General features: G+C 36.5%; 1 protein-coding gene across 2 annotated transcripts in view; it reads left to right on the top strand.

Annotated features, from left to right (window-relative positions):
- The first annotated feature begins 317 nt into the window (after positions 1-317).
- The window catches only part of cacul1 (CDK2 associated cullin domain 1), a 69,763-nt gene continuing 52,726 nt past the window's right edge, over positions 318-17,354 (top strand). Inside the window, exons 1-3 of one of the 2 annotated variants that reach the window (XM_088917548.1) lie at positions 318-782; positions 4,696-4,822; positions 6,248-6,350. In XM_088917548.1, the coding sequence (XP_088773674.1) occupies positions 494-782; positions 4,696-4,822; positions 6,248-6,350 (519 nt within the window). In that variant the 5' untranslated portion in view covers positions 318-493. The remainder of the gene's footprint in view (positions 783-4,695; positions 4,823-6,247; positions 6,351-17,354) is intronic. The other variant, XM_088917549.1, reaches the window with a different exon arrangement.

Here is a 17,354-nt window from a genome sequence, read left to right as displayed (position 1 = left end):
CTCGCTTTTGTTTTGTAATGAGAAAAGCGTGCATGTGCATTACGTGACAAAAAGGAGAAACGGGGAGAACACTCATCTAGGAACAGTATAGTAGTTTGTATAGCTATTTGATATAGCAAAGAGTTGTCCAGAGCTACAAAAATGCTTCAATAACTACACGCATCACATAACGTTTAAAACAATATGTTGTTATTTTTACTGAAATTACTACGTTCTATCCCTCCATGCCTGAACACGAAAAATACTCTGCCGCTTTTCATGACTACAACTACATTTCCCAGAACGCAGTACGAAAACCGCTGCTGCAAAAGTGTCGCAAAACCAGAGATAGCGGTGCGTGTGTGCAACTACCGTCAGTAAGAGTGGACGAGTCTGGAGAGGAAAACTTGCAAAATGTGAACCTTAACAAGCATAAAAAAGGAATGTAACCGGCATATTCATGCAGGGCTGCTGTGCACAGTTTTTAAATCGAACTACTTAACAAACGTCAAGAATGGAGGAAAGTATGGAAGAGGAGGAAGGTTTTGAGATGATGGACGATCACAACCATAACAACTGGGAGGCCAGTGCAAATGCATACACACTTCACCCCCAGAACCAGCCCCAGCCTCCCGAACTCCCAGCACAGACTCTGCCGGGCGAGGCCGAAGAACCCTGCCCGGTGGAAGCTACCATGTTCCCGACGTGTGGCAGCGCGGCCAGCGGTGGGGACAGTCCTGCCTCCTCGACCGCTGTTACTGGAAAACTCACCCTCAACATTAACAGCTCAACTTCCAAGTTCTGTAAGTTTCTCTCTCTGTGTATTTGTTACCGCTGTAGTGGCAGGGTCCCCAGCTTGATGAAGAAGGGCTGCATTTCTGACGACGGTGAGTGTTGGGGACAGTGAAACTAAAGTCAGAAAGGGTAGTTGATGCAATCAGCTAAGCTTGGGAATGTTCAACTTTTCACTGTCGGTGTTAGCTATCTGGATGTGCTTGGTTGACACTTTAAAAGGATATTGCCGTGAATTCCGATAAACAGAAATAACGCAGCGTTATGGATTTTTAAGATGAACACCAAAAGCTGAATTAAAAGTGTTTCTCCCTAGCTTCATTTTAGTTTATTTTTTTAATATTCCCGATTACCTGCGTTCATCACTGGACTGAAACAGGAAGAGTGGAGATCAAATACTAATGTGGTTTGCAATACCCATCTTCGTTTTAGAGTTTTCAACAGAATTGCTCTGAATGCTTATATGCCATGCATTGGCTCTTATAATTATCGAGGTAGCTGGGATATTTATTGAATAAATCTATGGAGAACCAGAGTAAAAGATTAATGAACATTTCTTATCTTTCTTAAAAACAATATAGTGTGTTTTATTGGCATCATATTGCGATTGTTCAGGTGGGTAGCTGCGTCGTGGCTGCAAAGGAACAAATAATAAGTTTGTTCCATGGAGCCTTGAAGGCTCTACAGCTGAAACTTTGTGTTTTCTTTCTTCTCTTTTCAGCATGGAATAAATTTGCAATGTGAACAAGTGTTTCACAGTGAAATCTTCTTTGTTGCAAAGAAGTGCAAGTATTGCCTTTTGTTTTTAAGAATTTAACTTAATCTCACAGAGTATATGTATAATGCTTGCAGGCATCTTTTCACTCTTCAGTCAGAAGATATCACTGAGGTTGAGTGGTGTGGCCAGTCAATGTATATTAAAATCTCCTGTTCCGCTGTCTTTAGCCATGTAAGTTTTAACAGCTTTGTGTTTTGACTGATTTGGGTATTGAAAGCTGTTTGGTTTGCAAAGTTGCACATAAAAAGATGTGGAATTGAGTTGCATCTGAATACAAGTGAGTACATGCATACTGACGAATGCGTGCAAGATAGACATAAAGATTCATAGTTAGTGTCTTTCTAATCTTGTAGGACATTTGTTTACAATTGTAAAAAGTTTTAAATAGGAAGCAGTAACTAATACATATAATCAATATACATATATACAAACACACAAGTCATTTATGCTTTTAATGCGTGAACAGAATGGAAATTTCTACTACAAGTTACTGGAAGGAACAAAACCCTTAGTTTTAGGTCTTTTAAACTTCACCAAAACAGAGTAATCCTAAACATACAAGCAGATCTTCATTTGCCATTTTGCATTTTGGATTGGTCAGGTGAGACTTAAACTCCATTGACATGCTGTGGCAGGAAGTGAGCTGTTAACAAAAGGAAGCCTTCAGATGTCACCCTCTTGAAGCCGTTCTGTGAGGCAGAATGGGCCAAAATTCCTAAGATCTGATGCAAATTGATAAACAGCTAATGCAAACATCTAGTTGAAGTCGTTGCTGCTGAAGGACATGGCACCAGGTACTGAATCTAGAATATGTATGTTTATTCACACAGTGATATTTACTGTTGGATCATTTTGTTAATTAATCAAAATATATTGTTTGTCTTTGTGTTATACAATTAATAAGGTTAGCTTAATCTTATACAACTTTCATGAGGATTTAATTATGGGATTCACAAACATTTTCTTTGCACTGTAGCTGCCTTAAAACCAGTTACACCGCATAGCTCACAGAGTAAAATGTGGGCTTATGTAATATTCTTCTTTTAATTTCATATATATTTCTATATATATATACAAAGAGTGTGTACTTTGTATCTTAAAGATAACATGGGCATGTACTGTAAGTATGCTGCCTAATGCCACAGTACATTCAATATCTCAGTGTGGTAAAAATGAAACCTGTGTTTTAGCACATGTATTGGAGAAAGGTAGGTATGAATACTGTATATCAGCCACCTCCTGGATTGCTTAGTATTTTCACTGTAGTTGTGATTGGAATTGTGCTTTTTTGATTGAATGAAACAGTGAAACATGAGCTGGAGGACACATGGTAACTAAGTGAAATTTCTCATAAAGCCATGAACAGGCGGCGCTTCTTTATCCAAAGGTTGTAGAACAATGGAACACATTATCCAGCAGGTTAAAGCCAATACCCTTGCTATTAGCTGTCAAATGAAATGAACGGACATCTTATGTTTCATAGCCCATGTTTTGATCAGTTTCAAAATGTTGATTTAAACTTCATTGGATACACAATCATTCTTTATTTACACTTAACGTCTTGCTGTTTGTCAGTAGCAGCACTCAATCTGCTGTTTTATATCTGTCCCAGGTGGAGATAAGAGCTCCTTTATCATACAGAGTGATTTTGTTTGCTGCAAACAACCCAGTCATGGTTTCTGTCTCCATATTGCACAATGCAGTGAGTCAGGAGCGTTCTTTAAGCTTCCTGCTGTGGGGTTTCAGCTTGTGGTTAAGAAGGCATATTCAGCTGTGGTGTGTTCATTTGAGGACCTGGATGATTTTAAGAGAAGGAGGAGTATATTCAGTTTGTCTCAGTTGCTTTTTATGAAATCCAGTGACACCAGATTTAAATAATACTGATGATGATATGTATAGTTATTGAAAGCCTTCATGGTATGCAGTGTAACTTCACATCACGCTAAAAGCCATTGTACAGAGTATTTTGTTTTACAGCTAGTTTTATGTACGAACTCAATTTGGAAACCCTGCAGCCACACAAGGGGGAATGAGGAAGTGTAGGAGGACTCTTTCAACCTGCTACTTATCTTGTAAGATGGTACAGGCTAAACTGTGCTGTACACTAGAACTTAGCGCCGATTGGAGGAGACATAGGTCCCTCCCTGATAGGAAAGCTGCAGGGACTACCGTGTTGCTTTGAGCTGAGAGAATCCTGATCAGCTATTCTCTTTGGCACCACTCATTTGTGCATTGTTGCTTAGAGAGATGCAGTCAGCTAGTGACGTGACCCAGGTTCAGATTCACAGTACCTACATCACAGAGCTCAGCCTGCACTTGGTTTCCCTGTGACTGCCAATGCCTTTGAGGATTTAGAAAACTGGAATCAGGTCTCCTTCACAGTTTTCTCTGTTGATGATTAAAGCCACCCTGTTTTTTTTAGCTTGTCAACATTGGACATTCCTTTGAAATAGGGAGTGTACATGGTTACGGTTATCTGGACTGATTCTAGAGCAGTCTAAATGCACGATATTCTAAATGAGGTCTTGCTAATGCATTCTACAATTTCTGCATAACATCCTTCAGTTTAATTTGTTATCCGGTATATTGTGAAGTCCAGAGTCTATGAAAAGCAAATTCAAGAAGAGGGTTTTCCAACTTGAGATGCTTTCATTATTCCTTGTTTCATTTTATACCATTGAAGTTTTGAACTTTGAAGATTTTTAGTGGTCCTAATGATTGTAATATGCACAGAAAGAATGGAACAAAAGGAAGACATAATTAATAATGACAACACTCTTGAATCAGGGTAGCGCAGAGGCTAGCATTGCTGGCCTTAGGTTCAATCTTGGACCTGGGATGCTATCTATGAAAAGTTTATATGTTCTTCCCATGTTCACATGGGTTTCCAGATGCTCCAATTTCCACCCACAGTCCAAATACATGCTGGTAGGTTAATTGACGTCTGGGAAAATTGGCCATGGTGTCTGCCCCATGATGGACAGGTGTACCGTCCAGAGTGTATCCCACCTTGCACCCACTGCTTCCTGGGATAGGCCCTGGCTCTCCCTTTAACCTTGTATTGGATAAAGCAGTCAGAAAATGGATGGATGTAATACTCTTGGATATTATACATCTATTTTTTTGTGTTTTGTGTTTTTTTTCAGTGATGAATGTTATAACTATGGAGGATTACAAAAGCACATACTGGCCCAAGCTGGAAAGAGCCATTGACCAGCTTCTCACACAGAGCCCGGAGGACTATATTCCCATTTCCTACGAGCAGATCTACAGGTAAGACTCACCTCATATGCTGCTGCCTTTGAGACAAGCATCCAGTCTCTATATAGAAGGCTAAAATCACCATCTTAATTCTGCGTTTTTTTTTCTTTATCATGATGTAATCACACTATCACATTGAATTCTGCCAAGGAAAAGCAGAGAAGCTGCTATGTTAGTTGTGTACAAAAGAAATTGCACTAAGGTAACTTATTTTTACTTAAAGGGGAACTGCAGCGCTATTTTCATATTTCAGTGTTAGAAAGAATCAGCATTTATAAGTGCCATGAAACTACAATTAAAGTAAAATGTGCACAGTGACTTGTAAAACCTGCAATTTACATCAAAATTTAGATGGAATTTCCAGGTATGTGCAGCGCCATGTTCTGAGATTCAGAAAGAGGTCACAAAACTTCCGCTGATGTGTTGTGGCCCTATTACATTGTAAACAAGCAGACTTGTGAATACATCTCTTTTAATCCAGTAGAAACATTGCTCTCAATTTCGAGATGGTTTTGCCGACAAACACTACTTACATGTTAACTCTGTACGCAGATCATGTTGGAACATTTCTGTGGTGAAATGTCTGCTGCACAACCTGTATTTATTCTCTTGTCCATCGCTTTACATTAGTCATTACAGAGACTAGTGAGCAGGAAAGGCTGCATCATGTTTCAGTTCGTGGGAACTCAAATGTGAGTTTTTGACAACATGGCGAAGTACAGTGCTTTCACAAAGTTCATGATTTTGTGCTTAATTCAGAATGTGCAATTTTTTATGATGTCAATGAATTTATTTTGTTCCCGGGATTTAATAACCGGTCTGAGAAATTGGGACTGCAGTTCCCCTTAAAAAGATTATACTTCCTAAACAAATGAGACCTATACCCAAGACCTAAAACTTTACGCATAGAATTTACCACAGCTGTATTTTTTGTATTTTTTTCATATTTTTTCATATTATATAAAATACTGAATAATTAGTCAGTCTACTGTCTGCTTCTTTGTTACATCTATTTTGATCTTTGTCATTACCTTTTTAAAACTATAGTTTTTCAAAATAAAGTATTGCAATAGGTTAAGTACTTGATCTAATTTGCTCACATTTCTAGTCTTAAGTGTTTTTTCCATCTCAACTAACATAGCATTTACTTACTAGTGTTTTACTTCTGAAGCAGAAAAGATTCTTGAATTTCTAAAATTGTCCTCATTGTTTTAAATATGAAGTTTTCCCTCTTGAATCATAAACTGCTTTCAGCATTTAGAAAGAAAAATAATTGTTTACATTGCACATAATTAGGGGTGATTAATCAACACACCTGTTAGCTGGTGAATCCAGTCAGCACTGAATTCTGGGAAAGGGAATGAGTTCTCTTTTTTTTTTCAGCTGTCTTTTAGGGTCTGAGAATATATTAAGTATTTGTATTTTTTATTCCTTCAGCTGTGTCTATAAGTGTGTTTGCCAGCAACACTCAGAGCAGATGTACAATGACTTAATACAGAAGATAACTGGTCACTTGCAACGTGTCTCTAATGAATTACAGGTAAGGTCTTTCTGGGTCTAATGGCATAAAAAACAACAGATTAGCTTAAATGGGATTAAAAATTATTTGTGTTGCAGCTTTGAAGAAATTTGTCCCAGATAAATGGTATATTGTTGCTGAAATGAAGAACATTGATACAGTTTTTCTTATTTCGTTTTTGTGTCACTGTGCTCGGGAGCATGCAAAGGATAAGTATTGTGATAAAAGACCTGTATACAAGACCTGTGCACACCTGTTTCAGACCAGTGCCACTTATCATAGAGTGTGGATGGAACAGGGCTGTGAAGCTGTTGAGACTTTGGATGTGAAGCTGCACAGTATTACTTAACGAGGAACAAGCAGTTTATTCCATGCTGAATACTGAAGGCCCTTCAGCCAAAATGTGTTTTTTTAACTTTTTTTAAACTTTTTTCTGCTTTCAGCATGGAATCAAGTACTGTACTCACATATGGTACCAAGCTCTAAAGGACATTTAGTGTAGTGCGTAATATTTATTTTAGCTAGGAGCTGGCAGGTTTTTCTATTTTCTATGCAGCTGCTTTTGACTGGGCAATTGGAATGCATTGACCGTGTTTAGCTAGGCAGTTGTAAATATATTGATTGCTTATAGGGGTTAGAAAACATAAAAAAGTGACTCAGTCTTTACGTGGAAAATTTGATAGATATGCACTGTCATTCTGTTAGTTAAAAGTTCTGCTCTATGCATGCTCATATCATGAAGAATACACATTTTCATGCACACAATGACTCCATCTTGCTTATTGGTTATTGTTGCATCACATGAACGCCAGCTGTTGTCTTCGTGACCTAAAAGCAGGCTACTAATGTTCCTCTCTGAACCCTAAACTACACGTGCTATAACAGTTTTAAGATTTTATGCAAACATATCTTGGTTTGTTGATAAAGATCAAATCAGAGCTTTTAAAAGGAACAGTTTTAACAGGTTTTATTTAGCACGGTGTCCATAGTAAATTGAGTGTTTTAATTTGAACCTTTTTGAATTTTTTTGATCATTTTGAGTAGATGGGAAAACTGATGCTTAGTTGTAGCGCTGTCATTCCCCCACAAGATGGTAGTATGTGTTGGAAAAAAAAACAAAGTTTGATTTATTCTTTATTAGAAATCATGTATCTTTTCCATGATTTTTATTTGAACCATCATACACAAAAGCACCAAATATTTGTCTTAATGAGGAAGTAGGGACCTACTGCTTGTTTTTTAGTTGAATCTGCAAGGGTGCATGATCATTTAAATTTAGAACTGCTATGTCATCATCATGGAAAAAATGTATGGAATTGATTACTGTAGTAGCTGTTATATAAATGTGCATATACGTCTGAGATTTCTTTTCCTAATCGAGGATCATACCCCAACAAGTCGCAGTCAGGATAAAACAGTTTTGCTTTTGAAGATGTTTTGACTGCTTGTTTTTTTCATAGGTTAAGAGAATGTGTCAAAAGAACATTTTTATGCAAACATGATTTTGTGATGTATAAATTCATTTGAAATTGAATTGATGATTGTGATGAAGGTAGTTAATCGATATACTGTACAGTACAGAGCCACTTTTCTTTAACCTAGGTCTGGTCACTCATCTGTCAAGATATTTAAGTCAGATCTGTTAAAACATTTGTAGCTGTAATTAATTTTTCACAAAGCATTCATTTTGACAATTAACCTACAATAGTCTTTTTCTTTTGTGATTACTATACACTGCAGGTACTGAATAGGGTTCTTTTGCTTCTGAAGGAGCATCTTCTATTATTACAAGCTACACAGTGTTTCGTACTTTATGTTTAAAAATTGTGCCTGAAATGATTCAAGGTGGACTTTGGATCAAGTGTCTCTCTGCTCCCTAGGTTTTTTTAGCACTTTGAAATCAAACAGTCAACAAGGTTTTAAGAACCTATTTTGCTTTCATTCTTATTCTGCTCTAGCCAGAACATAAAAAGGGTTGTGCTTATCTCAGAGCTATAGATGAGTCATAAGGAACATAAAAGAAGGTCATGTTTTGAAAATTCCTATAATATTGAAAGCAAGATTTTAAATTCATCTGAAGTGTTTTGTACAGAGTTCCTCAGTTACAAGCCATGAAAGAGTTTACAAGGAGGGAGAATCACAACAGTCAGCCACATGCGATAGGATTCACAACAGGAAAAATAATTTTAATGTTGAGGTATAGCCTTGTTAATGGCGAAGACATGGGACAACATGGGATGAGATTTAGGTTTTTCTTCTGTGTTTCATTACAATTTTTTTGGAAAGTTGTTGGAAACATTGTTGTGTCTGTGGTGAAATTAGTCTCCATACTAATTTATTTAGTTGTGTCTGACTGAGCTTATTCTTCAGTTTTCTCCCAGCTGGAAAAGTTCCCAGATTTACCTTACCACTGCAGGAAAGAAATAAGAATAACAAACAAACCTAAATAAAGAATCTGAACACTATGTACAATTACCCAGCCATTCTTTGTTAAGTAATAAAGTAGAAATTTAAAAGAAGGCCTTGGTACATGGCTACATGTAAAACCATTAGGCTTCTTTATTTGGATCACAGTAAGAGGCTTTTTGGGAGGGTGACTAGGAATAATGTACAATCTGAAGAAGCTACGTTTTGGCTTAATGGGACATTTTTGCTTGCAAACAACCACAGTATAAAACCAACTGTGAAAGAGCAAATATTATTACATCCTCATGTTCCTCAGTTCATATTTGTTATCCAAATAACAAGAGAATGTCAGTGTATTTGTTTATTTAATTGAGCTTTATTTTATTTACAGTGACTTAGGTTTTAATTTTTCAATTTTGTATGCAAAACAGTAGTTAAATTATACCTTACATTGCAACATTTGATGAAGCACTTCTTAAAAGGGCATACTGTGAAACCGTAATGTGATCAGAGCTATGCAGTGGAACTTTGTGACAGATATATAGTGACTATGACTGTTGGTAAGACTTAGTTTATTATGGTGGCATTGATTTGAGGAATAAAATAGTTCTGCTAATAGGATTACAGCAATCATTCTCAGTTTAAATATGCTATGTTCCTGTGTTCCTATATATTGCTTTCTTTATAAGGTCCTTTCCTTTGGCTCGGTTATTTACCCTGTGTTAATTAGTAACAACCTTCTTGATATTTAGAAGAGGCCTTTAAAATATTTGTGCACTGTAAAATTTTCACTACAACTGCAGCTTTTGGTTCACACAGTTTTGTGTCCCTTCCACTTTCAGCCCAAGTTATATTTATATTACTTTTCTTCAGTTGTTTATACTCTTTCCCCCTGCCCACCTGTGTATTAATGTTGTTACTTAACATAGAATCGTGCAATACCTAGACTTCTGTTCATTATTTCTCACTGAAACACATGCTTTCTTCTGTATTGTATTTTCTCTCTAGGAGTCTTTTAACAATTCATATTTTTTATCAATATGGAACAAGTAGAGGTTCCATGTCACGCCTAAGTTTTTCACATTGACATTTCATTGGAGAAATTAAAGGTAACTGAGTGTGCATAGGCTGAATAATGTTTTAGATTCACTTCCTTTAGATTGCAAGCAAATGTCTTTGTGCTGTCTATACAGTCCTAAGAGGTTTTCATTGTGGCTTATTCAAGGCCACTGCAAGCATTCTTTTTGATTCTGTACCATGGTAACAGGCTTACGTGTGCCAAACTGGTGCATTTTTCTTAAATGTCTGTCGTGTGTATGGAGAGATGTTTTAGTTATAGAAAAGCCACTTTTATGAATTAAAAATAGCAGAATAGCAGAGAGCCCTGAAGCATGTCCAGATAGCCTCACACTCAAATCACAAATCACCCATAGCAAGTCACCATGTAGAATGAGTTATAGTATTAACAGCTGTTTAAACAGGACCTTTATCTTTCCTTTTCTTTCTTTTAAGCCATGTTTCAAAATGGTTATAACAGTTTTGTGAGTCACAATTCTGAGAAACAAATAATTTTTAAAAGCATAGCAATTCTACTCAGTCTTTGTACAGTTTTAATCAAGTGAATCAAGTCTGTGTTTCTAAAGTAGTTAAATATTATTTTTATAAGGATGGTGTTGTGTGAATCTATATTGATGTATTTAACAAAATTCCACAAGTGTTTTTCTGATGTAGAAGTGGGAAGTGATTGAACTGTAACAGTGAAACCGATTAGCATTTTATGTTTTTTTTAAACAATTCAAAGATATTTAGGAAGTCAAAATTATAATCTGAGGAGAAGAAACGTTAGGTGGAACCTGTGTTGTATGAAAGTTTGTCACTTGTTCAAGATGGTCTTCACTGTACTCAAAGGGAATAGTAACCTCTTGATTTGTGCCTTTTGACCATTTTATCCCTAATTTATTTGAAAAATCTCCTTGGTCTTCATGGTTGATTTGTCCTAACAAAGTTAAGTTTGCCTTGAAATTCGATATCTGAAGGTACCTTAATAAGACAGACACATTTACTCTGCAGTCAAGTTCAACTGCATTGACTGCACACGGGCCAAGAAAGTTCTCTTTCAAAAATGTTTTTGCACCTGAATTATGGCTGTCATAGCAAAGGGGTTGAATTCTTGGTTAATTAAGAATCTTGTAATTTAACTGTACGTAAATCTTATTTATCAGCATTTTTACCATCTTCAAGGGGATTATGCAGATTCAAAATGTAAAATTCTATTTAAAACTTGTTTGAATTGTATCTGCGTATCCTGGGTTTATCACTTGAAGTTAGACAACTTATTTCTTACCATACCTACAGGAAGGCTTTTGTGACCTAAAAGTTTATGATTGGCAGATGTGTTTCATTAGTAAGAGCTCTGTTTTGGATATAATAAGCAAGAACAGTATATTCACTATTAAAAAGGTAAGGTCAACATCCGTCCTTCACGCATATTTTTTTCTTTTTGCTGTGTGAACTGCAGCCTTTTGTCCTATTTTTTAGAAAGTGTTTACTACACTGCTATGTTCTTCTTTTCTTTTTAGTTTTATTGAGACCAATGACTAAGCTTGTTTTTAATCATTCAAATAAGGTGTTCTTTGACATGGACTTTATTTTCTCTTTAGAATATAGTTCTAAAGCTCCAGCTAACATGACATTGTGTACTTTCTTCATTCGATTACCTACAGACTGGATGATGCACTTTCAGTTGCCAGTTGAAAATAACCTGAAGTAAAAAATGTGACAGGCAGCAGATTTTTTTTTCCAAATGGATCTGTAAATTACACCAATTCCCTTTTTCCCTCAGATCTCTAACATCACTCTTCTTCATTTCCATGTGTCCCAAATTCACCTGCAAGTGATGTGTCATGCATTTAGGACAGTTTGAAATTCAGTTGTTAGAGATCACACTTTTTTTATGGTGAGCCAGAAGGAAAAGTACAAATGTTAAACCACATTTTACTGAAACAATCTGCTAAAGGGGAATTTTGTCTATAAAGTCAAAAATACTGGTCTTTGCCCACAATAACAAATTGATTAAATGGGTGATTTAGTGTTTCATATACTTTAGTGATTTTTATAATAAATAAATACATTAAAATGCTAACAATATTTAAAAAACTGTCAAATATAAATAATATTAATAATAAAACAGCATAAAAATAAGTACTGCATATGTTTAAAATTCAGGATATTGATGGAGCCTTATAGGGGTAGGTGTAGTGCTTACAATCTGTTTTGTTTTTGTGTGCGATCACAAATGTTATACATTATATTTGTGACGCATGAAATATCTTGTATATTTATGAGAAAAAAGGCACAAGAACAGTTTTCATAAACTGTTGATTGGGATTGTTAAAAAATAATCAAAAGATCCAGAAACTTGCATATATAGTGTGGAAATATTTTGAAAATGATTGTGTTTTTCTGGCTGAAAAATCGTCATTGGTTATTTGACAGATATTTGGAAATAGCAATACCCCTTCCCCCATATTGGTCTGTTACACTTAGGGTTTACTGTATTTTTAATGTCAGGTGTTGTTAATAGGGGTTTAGGAAAATGGTGAAATACCAAAAATAAAGACTGATATAATAGTTAAAATAAATAATCATAACCCCAAAATTGTAAAGATTGTGCCAAGAATACACCTGAGTGGTTGGCATAATTAGTCACTTGAGTTCTTTGTTCTCTGGCATGGCTTTGGTGAAAAGAGTAATAAATCAGCCACATTGGGTTAAACAAATATTTGTTTATAACACACATACTATACAACACAATACAACATAAAACATACAGGTTACTCAATTCACAAACAAGGTATCCCAGAGACCTGTGTTGACCAAAGGGAAAAATTCAGTGATCCTATATAATACCTACACAGGCCAACAAGAGACATAAACCTGTCTTTAAACAGTATTCAAAACAGAATACAACCTACAGTTAAAATTTCTCTCTCTATAAATCTGGATGCTACAAAGTGCATTCACTAAGAGGCCATTTTGAATCTAGGGATTCACTTCACAGAAAATCAGAGTTTCCTAAAAACAACACAATGGCAAGTTATCTTAACAAGGTTCCAATACTTAACTAAAATTTGGTATTGAAGGATGATCTGCACAAGGACCTCTTGCCAGAAGCACACTTTTTGAATCGCATTGAGTTATTCAATCTTTGTGTCTTTCTGTTTCTTCCTGTATGCTTCCTCTCTCTCTCTGACCATATCTGTCTTTTTATGCTGTTTTCCCAGACTGTTTACCCATTTACCAAGCACTTAATTAACCAAGGTAAACCAGAGAATTTGATCAGTATGTCTCAGAGACCACCTACAATTATACAAACACCACATTTTCCATACATTTTCTACTTGCTTTGAAACTCCCCGGAACTTCAAAGTTCGATACTAGCTAGATTCTGACCATTGTCTCTAAATTCTTAAAAAGCTCAATAACCTCTTGCAATAGCTGTTACAGTGTGTAAAAAATGATTTTTTAAACTTGTTTCATTTTAGTAGTAAGTCCCAGAAGCTATGAACTATAATTAAGCTTTTTTGTTAAAATGAAAATATTCAATTTGTTGCTACTCACCTGATTTGGAATACCCAGTTCTTGGTGTAAGGAAGTGTAGGCAGATCCGTCTGATCTGCCCAGCTCTGAGACACCTGTCTTTTAACACATCACTGGCATCACTGTCCAGTACTGGAAGTTCAGGGCTGATTGCAGTAGAGGCACAACCGTTGTCTGTCTCCAAAGCACCGCATGGCCTCAAGTGACCAGGAGGCCACAGTGGCGACCTCACTGCTGATCAGCCAATTGCACGCTGTCACCTCTGTCTCAGCCGATCAGTGGCTAGTTGATGCGAGCTCAAACCTGGGATCTTCGAGCTCAAGCTGCAGGGAAAAAATATTTTGTAGGTTATACAAAAAAAACAGTCGTTTTAATTTAGGCTAGGCTAAATTAAACTGCTGGAGAACTTAATTTAATAAGTGGATTTAAATCTTTGGAGCAAGTCGTTATCTAAATTGAAGCTTGTGAAATGGTTTTCATCTGAATCGTTTCGAGATTTCAAGGATCCCTCTACATTTTGATACCAAACCAAAACTGAACTCTTCAGGAGATGAAATAACTAAAAAGACCAATTAAAGTAAATTATTAGTTAGGGTTTTAATTGAGCAACAGGGAGTTGAGTTGAAAATTAAAAGGAGCTCAAGGATACCAGGGCGTCAACTATTAGAGTGTTGTCTGAATGAATCTGGGAAAGCATCACAGGCATTTTTTAAATCTACTGTATTTTTTAATAAATCTGTACATGTGGACATTTTATTATAGAATATTCATTTTAAACTGGTACTGCATCCTATAGCTAGTAATAATTGTAATAATAATAATATTGCAATACGTTCTGTAGCTGGCATCTCAGTTAAACCTTTTTTATGCAAGCTGTGTACAAACATGTTGTATTGGTCTCACATATTTACTCTAAAGAATTTTGGAGCTAGAAAGCTGATATTTAGTTATATACTGTAATTTAAGCAACCTGAAGATCACCTAATCAATCACAACATAAGTTTTGATCATATACTGTATACATTTATTTCACTATAGTGTGAATCATTGGAGTTCAAAGCTACCGGCTTTAATGCAAATTTCATGTGTCTTGTAATCTTTTATTCAGTCCACAGGTACAGTAACAAGACGTAGTACCCCATCACCATCAACAACTTTGGTCTGTATGTTTGTTCTAATTGTACATCAGATATCTTGCTTCAAATAAAGCCAATGAGATTAACACCCTGGGTTTTATTTGAGCTGCATATATTTCACTCTAGCTGACAAACTGTTAACCTGACACCATATAAATAAGAGGGAAAATAAGAAGATCTTAATGGTGCTGCTGCTTTTCAGAGGACAGCAGCACATGTGCAGAGAACATGACCATGACAGAATGACACTGTAAAACCCAGTCAAATCAGTTGGTTCCAATCACATTCCTGAAAGCAGTGTTCTCCAGCTATAATGAACCTGTGGCTTGTAAATGGCTTCAATAATAAAAAATAGAGATATCTATTATGTAGTACTGATTTCACCCATATTATCATAATAGGCTTAGCATGAATTCATTCTTAAGCTGTGAATGAGGTTCAATAATTGAATGGAAAATTTGGTATGTGGAAGTAAAAAATTAGAAGTTCCAACCAAGCTATTAAGATTTGAGTCTGACCCCCCCACAGATGCTTCACAGGCTGTCAAACCTTTTTTACATTCTCATGCAAGATACGGAATGTGAAATAGGTTTGGATTTCCTGTGTATTACAACATTCTATATGTTTAACCTATCATTTTCTGGCACCATGGTTTTGCTATGGATCTGATTTATCTCTCAAATACATGCGCTTTGCTGCTTCATATGCCATATTTGAATACCATATTTTGAATAGAATACCATATTTGAATATGGTTTAGAACACCATATTTGAGCTCTACAGATTTTGACTTGCTTTACATGTCTTTTATGGACAGTTTCAGCCTTTTCGTTTTATGACCTTGTTTCCTGACGCTCAAGTTGATCTAACATTAGTTCCAATTTTATATCAATGTGGAGGAGAATACCTTCACTCTGTAATCCTGGGTAATGGTCTTTTGTGCAGATCGACTCTAGCTGAAATATACAGGATAGACTGAGTTTACAAGACCTTTCATCCTCCCACATCTTCTCCCTGTATTCAGCAAAACAGTAAATATAAAAGGTGGGCCAGCAATTCATAAAACACACTTTTGCAAAGCAAACATTTTTACCTTGGGGAAAGTCTAATTGTTTTTTGACTTAGTGTAATCATCTGTGGCTGATTTTGATTTGATTCCTTACTTGGTGGACTACACCTCAGGTTTATAGTAACCATTATTTTAGGGTAAAGACGTATGACACACAGTTGATAGAGGTCAATGGGCTGACCTTTTGCAGAGTGAAATTCTTTAGCATCTAATCAGAACCTATAGTGACATGATCTGTGTGAAAGACAGTGTGCAGAATATTGATTGCACTTCTTGGCCTGGGCAATCAGGAGTGTAAGACTCTGCTGATTAACCTGGAGCAGTGGCTGTTTCAAAAGCAGTAGAGTCAATGACTCATTTTGTAATGACTTTCTTTTTTGTATTTTTCCCTCCTGCCGTATTATTGACTGTGAGGACCAGTTGAAATCCCTTGTGAACAAAATGTGGATACATTTCTTGAGCTATCCTTGCATAATAACATTTGAAAGGCCACAATTGAAATGAGGCCATTTGGCCCATCAAGCTTCACTTGTACAATTTCTCTGTAGTTCTATAGTCAGTACCAGTTGTACTGGGAATCGATATCCCAAACATCATTCAAGGTGTGGTAGAAGGACACTGAAAACATTTGTCAAAAACCTGATCTAATATGGGGAGAACATGTGTGCTGCACACAGACAGGTGCCCCAAGACCGAACTGAGCCCATGACTGTGGAAGCTGTAGGGCTGTAGGTCTAACCACTATGCCATTCATTACCGTGGGAAGAATTGTAAACAAAATATTTTTAAAATTGAGATTGTATAAGAATATTTAATAGAATAGCAAAGGTAACAAACTGGCCCACTGGACCTTGATCAGAGAATGTCACCAAACCGTTTCTTGAAGTATACACAAGGCAATCTCTCATCTCTGAGAATCTGCTTGCACTAAAAGTGCTTATATACACTTAAAACTCCTTGTGCAAGAAATGACTCTGATTCTGCATCTTAAATCTGCTTCCAGTGTTCAGGTCTGAGGCAAGGACAGTACAAGTATGAAAATTAATGTTAAAGTTGCAAGGTCACTGTAGCAGTTCTGGTTTTATTATTACGCTTTATTATTTACGCTGCATATTGCAATCAGAATTCAGTTGCTCAAAGATCTGGGCAGGCAGGCAACACGATTATCTTTTACATTTCATATGTCTGTAGGTTGCACTATAATGTTGGTACATTGGATAGGAAAGTAAGCGTCAGAAGCGTCAGATGTACAAATGAATGCTAATATTACAAATCTTGCACCACCAATATTGAAAAATAGCCAACAAAAGACTTATTCACTGCTTTGTTGTATGTAAAAATTTCATGGTACTGTAGCACTCCGGGATTCATGTGGGTATGCGCCCTCGACGCTGCCACCTCAGGTCGGCCCCCCACCGTCGGGGACTCGAACCCGGGCCTCTGGTGTCACTCAACAGGGACCCAGCCGCTTGAGCCAAAGGGAAATCTCCCCTCAGCCCGGCTGAGGCTGGGGTCCCTGCTATTCACAGGGAAGGGAGGTGACGTCAGTACGTTACAGTACCATGCACTGTGTAGGGACTGGCACTTTGCCTGAAAGTTTAAAACTGGCTTTGAAAAACTAGAACTTGGGTGGGAGGACACAAAAATGTTTCTGCTTCTGAAAGCATTGCATTTCTGAATTTAAAATTCTTCACTAGACTTCTATGTTAGTTTTTGTCTATCTGTTTTATTATGATAGTGGCGGAATTCTGAGAGAACATCATATTATGACCATAATGTAGCAGTAAAATTGGGCAGTGTGAACACATACAGATA

The sequence above is a fragment of the Atractosteus spatula genome, chromosome 5, assembly GCF_055471065.1.
Source record: "Atractosteus spatula isolate fAtrSpa1 chromosome 5, fAtrSpa1.hap1, whole genome shotgun sequence".
NCBI classification, from domain to species: domain Eukaryota; kingdom Metazoa; phylum Chordata; class Actinopteri; order Semionotiformes; family Lepisosteidae; genus Atractosteus; species Atractosteus spatula.
This window is presented reverse-complemented; position numbering and strand designations above follow the sequence as displayed.